Raw genomic sequence first — 13,080 nt, 5'->3', positions numbered from 1 at the left:
ATTAATTGAAAAGTGAACAGCTCTTGGGGTAACCCTGGACTCTAATCTCTCCTTCAAACCACATATCCAAGCTCTTTCCACTTCCGAGCGAACTGAGCGAGAGGCCAGAATCTATAAATTATAAGATGAACAAAACAGCTCTTCGGAGTGTCCAAGTGAGGGATCAGTTGTCTCAGGGCACTCGGAATGATGGGAGGAAGGAGGGTCAGGATAAGGAAAATGCCGACTTCAAGTAAAAAAAAAACTCCCGGATCCGCACATTCCTCAACCACAAATCTACAAAAACACTAGTGCACACCCTCATCATCTCCTGCCTCCACGACTGCAACCTCCTACTCTGTGGCCTCCCTTCTAACACTCTTGCATTCCTCCAATCTATCCTAAACTCTGTTGCCCGACTAATCCACCTGTCCCCTCACTATTCCCTGGCCTCTCCTCTCTGTCAATCCCATCACTGACTTCCCATTGGCCAGAGACTCCAGTTCAAAACCCTAACCTTGGCATGCAAAGCCATCAACAACCTGTCTCCTCCATACATCTGTGACCTAGTCTCCCGGTACTTACCTGCACACCACATCCGATCCTCACAAGATCTCCTTCTCTACTCCCCTGTTATCTCTTCTTCAAACAGTCACATACAAGATTTCACCCGTGCATCCCCCCTTCACTGGAACTCTCTACCCCACCATTTCTGACTCTCGCCTACTGTTGAAACCTTCAAAAAGCACCTGAAGACCCACCTCATCTGACATGTGTACAGCCTGCAGTAACCCTCGATCCACCATACCACTGCAAGACCAGCTCATCCTCACCTACTGTATCCTCACCCATCCCTTGTAGACTGTGAGCCCTTGTGGGCAGGGTCCTCTCCTGTACCAGTTGCTGTCAAATTTTTGCTCAAGATTATTGTAATTGTTTTTGTGATGTATACCCCTTTTTCACATGGAAAGTGCCATGGAATAAATGGCGATAAAGTAATAATAATGTGGTCCAGACTCACATCTACTGAGACTGTACCATGTGGAACACAGGGAAGTGATGGTGGCAAACTGACTGGAAGCTTTATCTGCTATCCAACCAACAACCTTTCCACACTGCTCTGGCTTCAATAGTGGTGTTCTGCGGCCCCACAAGAAATTGGGACAGGAAGGTTGTTCAACATGATGTGGGTTTTTGTTGTACTCCCTCAGCAGGCACAGTTTCATCGTGCCCACAGCCTTTGCATGCACTATCACTATCACCATCACCATAACCTCCACTTCCCCATCCCTTGACACACACCTTTCCCATTTTAAATGGAGTTTAATATTTGTCACATTGCCAAAAATGTCTGTATTATTAACGCAGTAATATAGAATCACGTCTGATGAGATGACCACAGTTTTAGGCAGTGACCTGGGAGTCAGAGAAGCTTCCAGGGGTCTTGCCATGCTCTTCCCATGTCTTTTAAGCACTGCATGAATGTGTCTGATCATGTCTCACACAAAACATGCCCAGATAAGGTAGTAAAATGTTAAAATTACATTTCCTGGTGAATGCATTTTTCATCGGTGAAAGCAATGCAAAAGTGCAAAAATGCTTCAAAAATGCTATGTGTGAACAAAGTCCAAGGTGTGGAGGAGCATTTTTATTTTTGTATATTTATTTTTCCTTATATACAAGTCATTACTCTGGAAAGGATGTTCCTTAACATTTTTCCCAGGAAAATCCATTTTGATTTTCGTTTTTGTATGTTATATTTTGAGTCCGTAAAAGTGGTGTAATACTCTAACAACATTGTTGACAGCAGAGACCTGGGAGTCAGAGATGCTTCCTGTGGTCTTCCTTATGCTGTTCCCATGTCATTTTAGCACTGTTCCCATCGATTTGGGCAATTTTTAGGTCCTCTGCAGACCACCGGGGGAGGACCGCCGGAAAAAAACTTGAGTTTCCCATAGACTTACATTGGGCTCATTGCTTGGACCGAGCACTTGAGCATTCCAATTTACTCGACCTGAGCAACGAGTACCCGAGCATTTTAGTACTCGTTCATCACTAAAAAAGACCTAATCTGAATTTGATGTACCACTTCAGTGCTAAAGTATATTGAAAAATGAGATGGGAGTGCTAATGATATATAGGGAAGTCACTCAGTGTGATTGCGAATTTATTGATATATGAAAATCTGCAGTAACAGCACCTTAATCACAGCCTTTTTCCATTCTTTAAGTACTGTAAACAAGGAGGGCAGTATTAAACCCCTCATTGTTATTTTTGATACTAATATAAAATACTGCATTCAAAGCTTGTGAGTCACAGGAAGTATGATTCCTGCAATGTAAGATGGGCAAGCCACATTTTTTACATGCTAAAGAAAAATCTCTCCACTGTACGCATTGTAAAGAAAAATATTTTGTATACTTTGTTGGTTTAATAGTCCAATATTTCACTGGTACACATCACTCAAATACAGCAGTTAAGTACCCACGAGTCACCATACATTTTTCCCTAGCCAGAAAGGTTTAGGTCACTTGGACATTACTAAGGATTTGTTTGCATTATAAACCTCAAAATGGTTCAATATAGTCCTTGGAGACTTCAAAGTATTATTTACATGTTTTCTGGGCAATTAGAGGCTTTTGGCCATGGGTGTGTCGGATGTGACAGACAGTCGCCCTGCAGTTGGTAGCAGGAGATCTCTTCATTTGGCATTACAGACAACTTCTCAGAAGCACTCTCTCTAGGACCCAGCAGCTACCTTCTCTGGCTAATTAACACCCTGGTTTGGGTGTATAAATACCTTCTGTGTGCCAGAGGGAGGTGCCGGCATTATTCATTACTCCTTGTAAAGGCTTGAGCAAGAGCACTACTTCTTCCTCTCTGGTGCTAGAGGATGTGTGCACATTTGTCTGGAGTCGTCTAAAGCTAAGCAATTTTCACTTGTTTGTCCCCCCTTGCTGTCTTTAGTGTTCAGTGGGGATCGACTAGCACTCATCCCCTTCCTTTCCTAGCCAGGGCCAAATGCCAAGGAAAGACAGGGTGAGGTACGCGAGCGGCGATTGGTGAAGAACCAATATAGGGACGTTAGTGGAGACAGGGTGATAGTTCAGCTTAGAAGTTCTCCACTCCCCCCTTTCCTTAGAGTCTGGGCTCCCTTTCCCTCTTCCCTTTGTGTTGCACTAAGTCTTTCCCACACATTGCATGACACTTTTCTGTATCGTGATTCAAGGAAAATGTATTCACCATGAATTAAACCTTTCTGCAAAATTCAGAAATCAATCATACCTGTTTATTGCTCTTGTTTTGACTATTATTTCATTGTTAAAGATTTTAAGTGCCTTTGATAAATTGTCATAATTAAAATAATAGTGAGATCTATTTATTTATTTTTTTTGTAGGAAAAAAATAATCCAGATACAGAATTTCATGAGAAGAATCTACAGGCGACAATAACAGACTTATTCAATGCTGGAACAGAGACGACAAGTTTGACTCTGAGATACGGTTTTCTTATACTCATGAAATATCCAGAAATACAAGGTAATAATTTTAAAGTATTTGTAAATAATTTATCAAGGTCCTCTCATAGTATCATAGCAGGAGCAGTGGTAGCACTTTAGCACTGTTGTCTGAGTGGGTCCAAATTTTTTAGATGAGAAGGATACCATTGCCTCCAAAAAAGGTCGAGTACCAGTCCAAAGGAGTCTATCATACACATACCCTGCATTGCATATTATTTGAATATAATTCTAGACTGAAAAATATTTTCATTGCTACACTTTTGTTAATTTCAGAGAAGATCCACAAAGAAATTGACAATGTAATAGGGAAAGATCGTTGTCCCTCAATAGAAGACAAGAGTAAAATGCCGTATACAGAAGCTGTAATCTACGAGATCCAGAGATATGCTGATATTGTCCCAGCAGGAGTGCCACATGCTGTCAGCAAGGACACAACCTTCAGAGGATATCATATACCAAAGGTAGAGTATGCTGCTCCTCTCAATGTTTTGATCATACCGGCCAACTTTTGATGGTTGGCATCAGGAAGATGGGTAGTTTAGTGATATGAGAAGAGTGACTTCACAAATTTTCAGACATAATCACATTATCATTTAGTGCTCTTTGCTCTCCCTGCACTATGTCCACCCATTCTTCATCTCTGTCAAAGCCTCACATAAGAATCTTTTCAGAGCCTGAGAGATTTCTTAACTGTAGTTCAGGAGGTATCCCCCCTTTTTTTGGAGCTTCCTGAACATGCAGTCTTTTCAGTCGATGAATCAAATGCAGTGCATAGGAACCGAGTACATTGGGCATGATTATATCCCTTTGTCACCAGTGGTGGCCATACTATAAACTCTTATGGTCAGCAAGGTTCTCTCTCTCTCTGTCTCTCTCTCCTGTGCAAGCTATTATGTTCATCAGTTGTCAGAGGTGACAGTCAGTTGTCCTGCAGTTGGTTGTAGGAGATCTCTACGTTTGGCATTGCAAACATCTTCTTAGAGGCTTTCTTTAGGACCCAGCAGCTCCCTCTCTCTAATTAACACCTATCCTGAGTGTATAAATACCTGCTGTGTTTCAGAGGGAGGTGACAGTGATATTCATTACTATTTGTGAAGGCTTAGCAAGAGCAGTACTTCATCCTCTCTGGAGCTTGAGGACGTATGCGCTTTTATCTGGAGTTGTCTAATGCTAAGCAATTTCCCCCTGTTTGTGTAGCCTTGTTTTCAATAGTTCTTGGTGGAGGTTGACTAGTGCTCATCTCCTTCCTTCCATAGCCATAGCCATAAGCCAGGGAAAGGCAGGGCGAGGCATGCATGCTGCGATTGGTGCAGAGCCAATACAGGGACATTAGGGGAGACAGGGTTATGATTAGCATAGTCCACCTTCCTATAGAGTCTAAGAACTTATGGTCAGACGGATCCTCTCTCTCTTCTGGAGAGTGTTAACTCTTTTGATCAACGGTTTTCTATCTCTCTTCTCTAAAGTGTAAGCTCATATGGTCATTGGGGCCCGCTTTCTCTCTCATCTGTAATGTCTAAGCTCTTACTGTCAGCAAGGTCTTTTCTTCCTTTCCTATAGAGTGTAAGATCTAATGGTCAGCAAATCCATTCTCTCGTCTGTAAAGTATAAGCTCTCATTGTCAGCAGGGTCCTTTCTCTATCTCTCTTCAATAGTGTGTAAACCTTTATGGTCAGCAGGATTCCCTCTCTTTCCTTTAGAGTCAATGCTCTTATGGTCAGCGGGGTTCACTCTCCCTCATCTGTAATGTGTAAGCTCTTATGGTCAGCCAGGTCCTCCCTCTCTCATCTGTTGAGAAAAAGCTCTTATCAGACCTGGGGTTTTCTCTCTCTTCTTTAGTGTGTAAGCTCTTAATGGTCAGAGGCGTTCTCTCTCTACTGTAGAGTGCAAGCTCTTTAGATCAGTAGTGTCCTTTCTCTCATCAATAGTATGTAAGCTATTATGTTAAGCAGGGTCTTCTCTCTCTGTGGAATGTAAGCTTTCATGGTCAGCGGAGCTCTCTCTCCTATAGAATGTAAGCTTTTATGGTCTAGGTTGTCTCTCTCCTCTCCTCTACATATTTGTTCTGATCAATTACAAGCTTTCTAATATTGAGATTTGCACAAATTTATTTGCCACAAATCAAATTATAAGAGAAAAAAATGGCAAACTCGGTGAATTAAAATTACAAAAGATCTGCTCATCCCTACATGGGACTGATAACAGCAGCTCATCAGGTGCTGAGAAGGAGGGAAAGGGAGGTGAGCAGATAACTGCTGTGTAAAAATCAATATTAAGGAGGGAGGTGACTGGGCTTTTAGGAGTTAACTCCTCTCCTGGAATGCAAACCAGAGTCTGTGAAGGGTCTAGCAAAGAATTGGTGGTTGATTTTCTTTTAAATTAGCTATACACTATGTTCGATAAAAACTTTCATTTCAGGAGAATGAGAGCAGATAGAAAAAGCCAAGCAATTTAAAACTTGCTCCTCATTGGGAGGTAAACAGTCATCCTGACTACACTCCATTAAAATATTTGCAACATCAGCCTTTTGGAGCAGGAATGAGCTAATCTCCCAAAGTCCTTGCTGCTGAGGACTCAATGCTACTCACTAAACTAGCAATTAGAATTGCAACTTTATATGAACTAGGCCCCGCTCACCTACCTGCTTACTTCTAGCTAGCTAAGTGATATTAATATCCCTGTATTGTGTAGTGCTGAATCATACATTGTAAGAAAATTTCACAATCATTAAGCATTTAGCATAAAACTTCATCCACTTGCTGCCTCTAGTCTTCGAGTTGGCCTTAAGATCAGGCTTTGGATTGGTCTTTGAATATTTTGGCACTGACTAGTTCACACAAATTATTGATGTCAATGATGTGTATCGTGTTCAAAGTGAGGTATAGTCAGTAGTCAAAGCCGGAAGATTCAAAGCCTGGAAGGAACAAGCAAAGGAGCTGTGAGGTATGAAGAGACCTGAGAAAGTATTAAACGTCTTTTCAGTGCACTTGCAATCTGGCCTAAATTTGATTTAGACTGAATTGATTCTGCCCAAAATAAATTTCATCAGATTTATTCATCCTTCATAGGAATAACTAAATAGACCTCACTTTTAACTCTTCAATTATTCTAGATTTGCATATATAAAATTTAACTTTCAGGGAAGCTTGGTGTTCCCAGTCCTGACCTCTGTTTTGAAAGACCCAAAACACTTCAAAAACCCAGAGGAGTTTGATCCTGGCCGCTTTCTTAATGAGAAAGGCTGCGTTAAGAAGAGTGATGCTTTTATGCCATTTTCTACAGGTAAGAGGTTATTACTTGATTGTTATCTGTGAATGCTGAATTTAAGCTTCAGTATATGAAAATATTTTGTTTTGGTTTCTTGACATGGACTGGAATTAGGAAGACCAAAAATATTATTCAATAGGATTTAGGAATTAAATGTCTGTGTGTGTATTTTAAACCCACTGAATTAATATACAGTTTATTAGAATTATCACATAAAACAGTGTAAGAAAAGAATTAAAGTTTTTTTGGACTGAGAAATGTGCAGCATCTCACAAAAGGTCTGAGCTATTATCCATGGTAGGAAGGTGCTAACCTGATATGCCATGACTTTTGACCAGTTACTAACTTCATTTTGTATGATTTCTGGACAGCTTATTAAAAAATAAAGGACAAACAATATTTTCTGAAGACACATTGTAAAGCCATAGTAAATTATTAAGATTATCCAATATAAATTACTGACAATACATTGAGACTTTTGACATTAATGCCAAGTTAGAGACTTAAAGGTGTTTTCCAAGAATGAACATTTCCAAGAATGAACATTTTTCTCCAAAAGCTCTTACTGGATGAAAATAACAAACTGAGCATAACTTAATTGCTCCAGCATCAGCTTCGATGATTGTTTACAGGCTGCACCGTTGACTTCACAGCTGCAGTAAATGTCCAAGCTACAGACAACTATTTGGCTAAGCAGCTTTGCAGATTTAGACAGCACAAGCAGCAGAGCTTATTGTTTTTATGAGGCAGTGATGTCTGCTGTAATCGTGACATCACCACTGCAGCCTGTCAACTATCACCAGAGGCAGTGGTGAAGATCGGCGATGGACAGCAGTAAGTATTTAGTTCCCCAATTAGGGAAATTAATATTACATACTGATCATTGAAATCATTCTTTCCACTGGGCTATGCGAGAAAGAAAACGGGGCACCTGCCTATCCTGTTGAATTACAAAAACACAATTTAAAATGTTTTTTCTAAATCAAACAATGCCTTTAACTTGACTACTTATGGTGTTTGCTTTTTTTTTTTTCCTTAGGCAAACGCTTGTGTTTGGGAGAAGGCCTGGCTCGCATGGAGCTCTTCCTCTTCCTGACCACCATACTGCAGAAGTTCACACTGGAGCCCACCATAGATCGAAAGAATCTGAGCATAAGACCCGAGCCCAACACCAATGCTACAAGACCTCAGTCATACCAGATGAATGTCGTCCCTCGTTTCTGAGCTGAAGACAAACTTCTTGCCTAAAGGAAGCCTAGAAGTTCTAGAAACTAGAAAAAAAAAGAAATCTGCTCTAATATTATAAGATATAAGTTGAAATAAATAATAGAAATATTGTTTGGAAACATTTATATACTGTATTTTTTTTCTATTTTTAATATCAGCCATGGCTGAATGTACAAAGTATGAACATCTGTAAACATTTAATGCTAAAATAAAGATTAAACTTTTATGACAACTGTTTTATTTTGCAAAGGAGCAGCAACTTTGGCTAGGTTTACATCTACATTGGAGGCTTTGTTTGTAGCTCTGTTATGATATCCAGTATAATGGTAGAACAATGACAGAGGCTTAACTGACCAAATCATAGTCAACTGGGTCTGTCTGGTGCCACAATTGTCCATCTTGTAACTGCTATTTATTTCTGCTCCTATGATGGAGTGAAACAATATAGTAAACAGGATAGATATGAAGGAAGTATCTCACCCCCAGGACCGTGGGGTACTCGGCAGCCGGGCCTTATGGCTGCTTTTGGGGAATATCATGGTGGCTGGCCCGGTCCGTGACCCAAGGCGGTCAGTGCAAAAAAGGGATATTTATAGGGGATTTGTCGTGACACCACCTGTGGTGTCTGGGAAAGATCACCAGTGCTGCAACAGTCCTCTGAGGCAGATGATAGGGCAGCTTGAGATGCAACGGCTCCCCACAGGTGGAGCAGGCCTCAGGGCAGTGTAGATAAATGGAGGTGCACTGGGCCTTGTAGTGCAGGGAGCGAAATGGCACCGGCGAAAGAAAGGGACGGAGGCAGTACCGTGCAGTCATCCAAGATTTACTCACAGTTCTTAGACAGTCCACAGGTGCACTGTACTGGTGCAAGCCTCCCGCGTCGCACTGCGTTCACCGGGCAGGGGTTCAGTCCTTCCTCAGGCAGCTCGGGTGTACCTGGCAGAACCCCACTTTCTTATGTACCTCTCTAGACCGACTTCACGCTGGGTCTTACTCTCTCCTGCCCTGCGCTTCCCACTGTGAATCCTGTTTGTGTGCTGCGAGGTCCCCCCTGTCAATCGGAGTTGCACAGACCTGCTTGACCTTACTTGGATTGAAGTGAGGGTTTGGCTTCTGGCTATAGAAGTCAGAAGCCTCTGGTTTTTCCAGCCGAGGCTTGAAGCTGCACGACTGGGCCAGGGGCCGGTCCCCTTCTTGAGGCCTAGATCCTCCTGACACTTGGCAGGGTGTACGGGTGCCGCCTGCACTCGCCCTACCCCCTAGGATCCCTTTTACAGAATGGAGCTTACTCCCTGCTCCCCTCCTGGGCCTCAGTCCTGGGCCCTTGTAGTGGAGCAGAGCTCCTACAGAGACTCTGCTCACAGGCTGTTCCTCTAAACCACACTACTCAACTCCTCCCTGTTAAGATGTATACATTTTATATATCTACTGTATGAGTGCTCCCATAGACTACTTCCTCCACCCACACCCACTACTGGTTCCCCTTGCCTTTGGGTTCCCCCCACTCCAGCCAGGGTCAGGGCTCAGCAGCTGCGCTCTGCATGTCGCCCCTCCAGCCGGCCTGGAGCAGTGTAGTGTTGGATGCAGGTGTTTTGGGGTTCCGTGCAGCACTCCCATCTTACCTGAGAGAAGGGAGACACCACAACTCTGGGTGAGGTGCAGTACCTCTGTGGCGACCGAACCCTCAGTGGCGCCACATTCCCCCCCGGTAAAACACAGCACATCCGCGGGCTGGAACATAGTAAAAACAGGAATATTTGACATGCAAAATTTTTGAATGCATTCGCATATAAGACATTAAAAACATTCTTCCCTTTATGGGAGGCACATCACTTTTAAATGTTACATTATGAAATATCATAAGAGCACGTATTCCTATAAAACACTTTTCATATAAAACATTTTCAAGAGAGCTCCTGCACCAGGGTGCAACAGCAGCATGAGGGACCCATCCACAAACCCTCAATGTAGGCCCTGGGCGTGGCTGCAGGGCATAGAGGATCCAAACACTGGACCTCGTCTTCTGCCACGCCAAACAGGTTTTTGTTCTGAGGTAATGATTGTACTTATAAAACCAATAGGGTGCACTTTAAGAAGTGCTGAACTATTTATAATGGAAAGTTTGTAGGGAGATCACTGTCCTCGTCCCTAATGTCTTTTTACCCTGACGGTTACTTAGATAAACAATAGTGTTGAGCGAACATGCTCGACACTGCTCGGTACTCGCCCGAGCATCACGCTACTCGGGATATTAGGCGAGCACCGAGCATTTCCGGGTTACTCGGGCGGGAGCTCGGGTCTCCGCCCTGCATATTTGGCGCTTTTACAGAGCCAATGAACATGCAGGGATTGCCAGCCAGTCACTGTAATGCCGCAGCCATGTTGGTTGAGTGCTTTACATTGATGGCTGGCCGCACAGCGTCACCTCGAGTATTTAAAACTGGGCGCCGCCATCTTGGACACAGACGGCTGGGATCAAACAGTGTAGGGACTGCGCTGCTGATTTAGGGAGAGATATGACTCGCCCCCTGGACCGTGGGGCACTCGGAACCGTGCATCAGTGTGATGATGGGGGTAGCAGTGGCAACCCGATCCCGTGGCTCAGGGTGGTCAGACCAAGTGCTGTGGCAATCTATTTGTACGGTTTTGAATGTCCGACTATGCCACCCGCGGATTGCGGTCAGGCATGACCGCCGCTGCAAGGCAGACCGCTGAGGCTGATGTTGGTGTGCAGCACAGGGATAGGATAACTCCCCACGGGAAGAGTGTAGCCTCAGGGCAGTGTAATAGGATGCTGGGGGTGATGGTGCAGATGCAACAGAAATTACACAGAGTCCAATAATGCAGTCCAGGGTCTTTTACTGCAGATGTTATCACTGACCCACCAGGAGTACAGAGTAGGAATGGACCTGGGTGTCTGAGGGCATTCGGGCGAGCCCCACTGGTCAGGGTGAGTGGGTAAGCCTATAGTTCTCTCTCTTCCCTTGCTGACTATCCCCCTTTTCATGGTATGATAGCCCACGTCCCTGAGCTGGCCGTGTAGTACGCCTGTATGGCTTGTGACTCGGGCCTTAGGTACCTGTTGCTTCTCCGTGCTGTACCGGTCCCTCTGTGTGGCGGTGACTCCAGGCTTCTCAGGCTAAGGGACCTGAAATCCCTCGCGGGTTGGTTATCTGCTGCCGGGCTGGCAACCCTGACAGCCTCGGACCCCAGTGTCCGGTTGTGTAATTCTCTCTCAGCCAGCACCGGCTCTCCTCGCCTCTGTCTCTGGCTTGCTGTTCCTCCTCTGCCTCCTGGACTCCTCTGCTGCTGCTGACCTGTCCCTCTTCTCTGGGAACCCTTCTGGATGCTTCAGAAGTGGGTCCTGGTCTCTCTAACCCTGCCCTCAGTTCCAGCTTTTATAGGGGCAGCCTGCTCCACCTACTGGCCTGGTACAGGAGGTGCTGCATGCTAATGGTCCCTAACCAGGGAACCTCCCTCCTGCTCTCAGACACAGCCTTTAATGTTTGTGGCATCCAGACCTTGGGTGACACATTCCCCCGTAGTAAAATTTAGAACTCCGGGACTAAACAGGAAACACAAATACAGGGTATAAATAACAACATAACATATGTACAAGTGCATTTTGTCCTTAAGGCCACGGCGCTTCCGTGACCAGGTGTCCATATCACCCAAAAAGGTGAAGTTTTTGAGCGATGTGGGGACCTGTCTCCATAAACCCGAAGTTCCTTGCCTTGGGCATGGCGACAAGGCTGAGCTACCTACTTTGGGCCACAAGGGAGCCACGCCGGACAGATTTTTCTTCTGTGGCCATCTTCGAAAGAGGGCACTGTTATGTTCTGCTACCAGAGCTAAGGAAAGAGAGGAGATCTGTCCCTACGATAGAACTCAGCTGAATCCCTACGATGTAACAGGGGACCTGATCCTGCGATCAGACCTGCTAAAGTCCTAAGCTAGTCTGTACGGAGACCTATAGATGTGGGGATGGAATCCCTACAAGTACTAAGGACTGGGAGGAAAATGGACACCTCCTAACAGAAATAGTAACAGACAGACGAACATACAAAATACATAGAACATAGAGGTCCGAAGACCAAGCAAACTAACAGAGCAAGACACAGAGCACAGGCTAGCTAGAAAGTAGATATACAATGAAGTCCAGCAAAGCCAGAAGGGCGGAGCAGGATTAAATAGGCCAACAAGGTCATGTGACCAGCAGAGGAAAAAAACTAAGAGCAAGGTTCTAACAGTACCCCCCCTTCTAAGAGGATCCTCCGGATCCCCTAGGACCAGGCTTATCAGGAAATCTCCTGTGAAACGCTCTGATAAGTCTGGACGCGGAAACATCATCCGACCTCACCCAAGAGTTATCCTCGGGACCGAAACCTTTCCAGGCCACAAGATACTGCAACCTACCTCTATACCGTCTAGAGTTAAGGATGCGAGAAATTTCATATTCCCCGTCCTCCACCACCGGAGGAACAGAGGCAGAGGCGTCACAATCCGATACAACAGCTTTTTTCAACAGAGAGACATGAAATACCGGATTAATTCTCCAGGAGGTAGGAACCTCAAACCTAACAGCAGATTGGTTGACAACCTGAAGCACCTTAAAGGGCCCTACAAACTTGGGACCCAATTTCTTTGAAGGAATCCTCAACCACAGATTCCTAGAGGACAACCAAACCATGTCACCAACAGCGAACAAAACCTCCTGTCGTTTCCTATCAAAGTAGTCTTTAGATTTTCTGTTGGCCTCCTGAAGATTACCACGCACATCCGTCCAAACTCTCTCCAAATTACCGGAAAAATTCTCCTCCTCAGGCACGGCAGATCCCAACTTGGAGAACGACCCAAACGACGGATGTCTCCCAGAACAACAAAAAAAAGGCGAACAACCAGCAGAAGATGTGTGATTGTTCAGAGCAAATTCAGCAAGTGGCAGAAACTCAGACCACCCCTCTTGATTGTCTGCCACAAAACAACGTAAGAACTGCTCAACATCCTGGTTTTTCCTTTCTGTCTGGCCATTAGATTCAGGATGATATCCGGACGAGAACGACAAATGAACTCCCAACCTATCACA

At 44.4% G+C, this 13,080-nt stretch overlaps 1 protein-coding gene across 2 annotated transcripts in view; it reads left to right on the top strand.

Annotated features, from left to right (window-relative positions):
* The window catches only part of LOC141154985 (cytochrome P450 2H1-like), a 61,505-nt gene extending 53,285 nt beyond the window's left edge, over positions 1-8,220 (top strand). For both annotated transcript variants that reach the window (XM_073641572.1, XM_073641574.1), the window contains 4 exons: positions 3,378-3,519; positions 3,774-3,961; positions 6,641-6,782; positions 7,807-8,220. In XM_073641572.1, the coding sequence (XP_073497673.1) occupies positions 3,378-3,519; positions 3,774-3,961; positions 6,641-6,782; positions 7,807-7,991 (657 nt within the window). In that variant the 3' untranslated portion in view covers positions 7,992-8,220. The remainder of the gene's footprint in view (positions 1-3,377; positions 3,520-3,773; positions 3,962-6,640; positions 6,783-7,806) is intronic.
* The last annotated feature ends 4,860 nt before the right edge of the window (positions 8,221-13,080 follow it).

Source organism: Phyllobates terribilis, unplaced genomic scaffold (genome assembly GCF_046119375.1).
Source record: "Phyllobates terribilis strain yellow unplaced genomic scaffold, ASM4611937v1 Scaffold_7__3_contigs__length_470593459, whole genome shotgun sequence".
NCBI lineage: Eukaryota > Metazoa > Chordata > Amphibia > Anura > Dendrobatidae > Phyllobates > Phyllobates terribilis.
The sequence above is the reverse complement of the archived record's forward strand: the minus strand, read 5'-3'. Positions and strand labels throughout refer to the sequence as shown.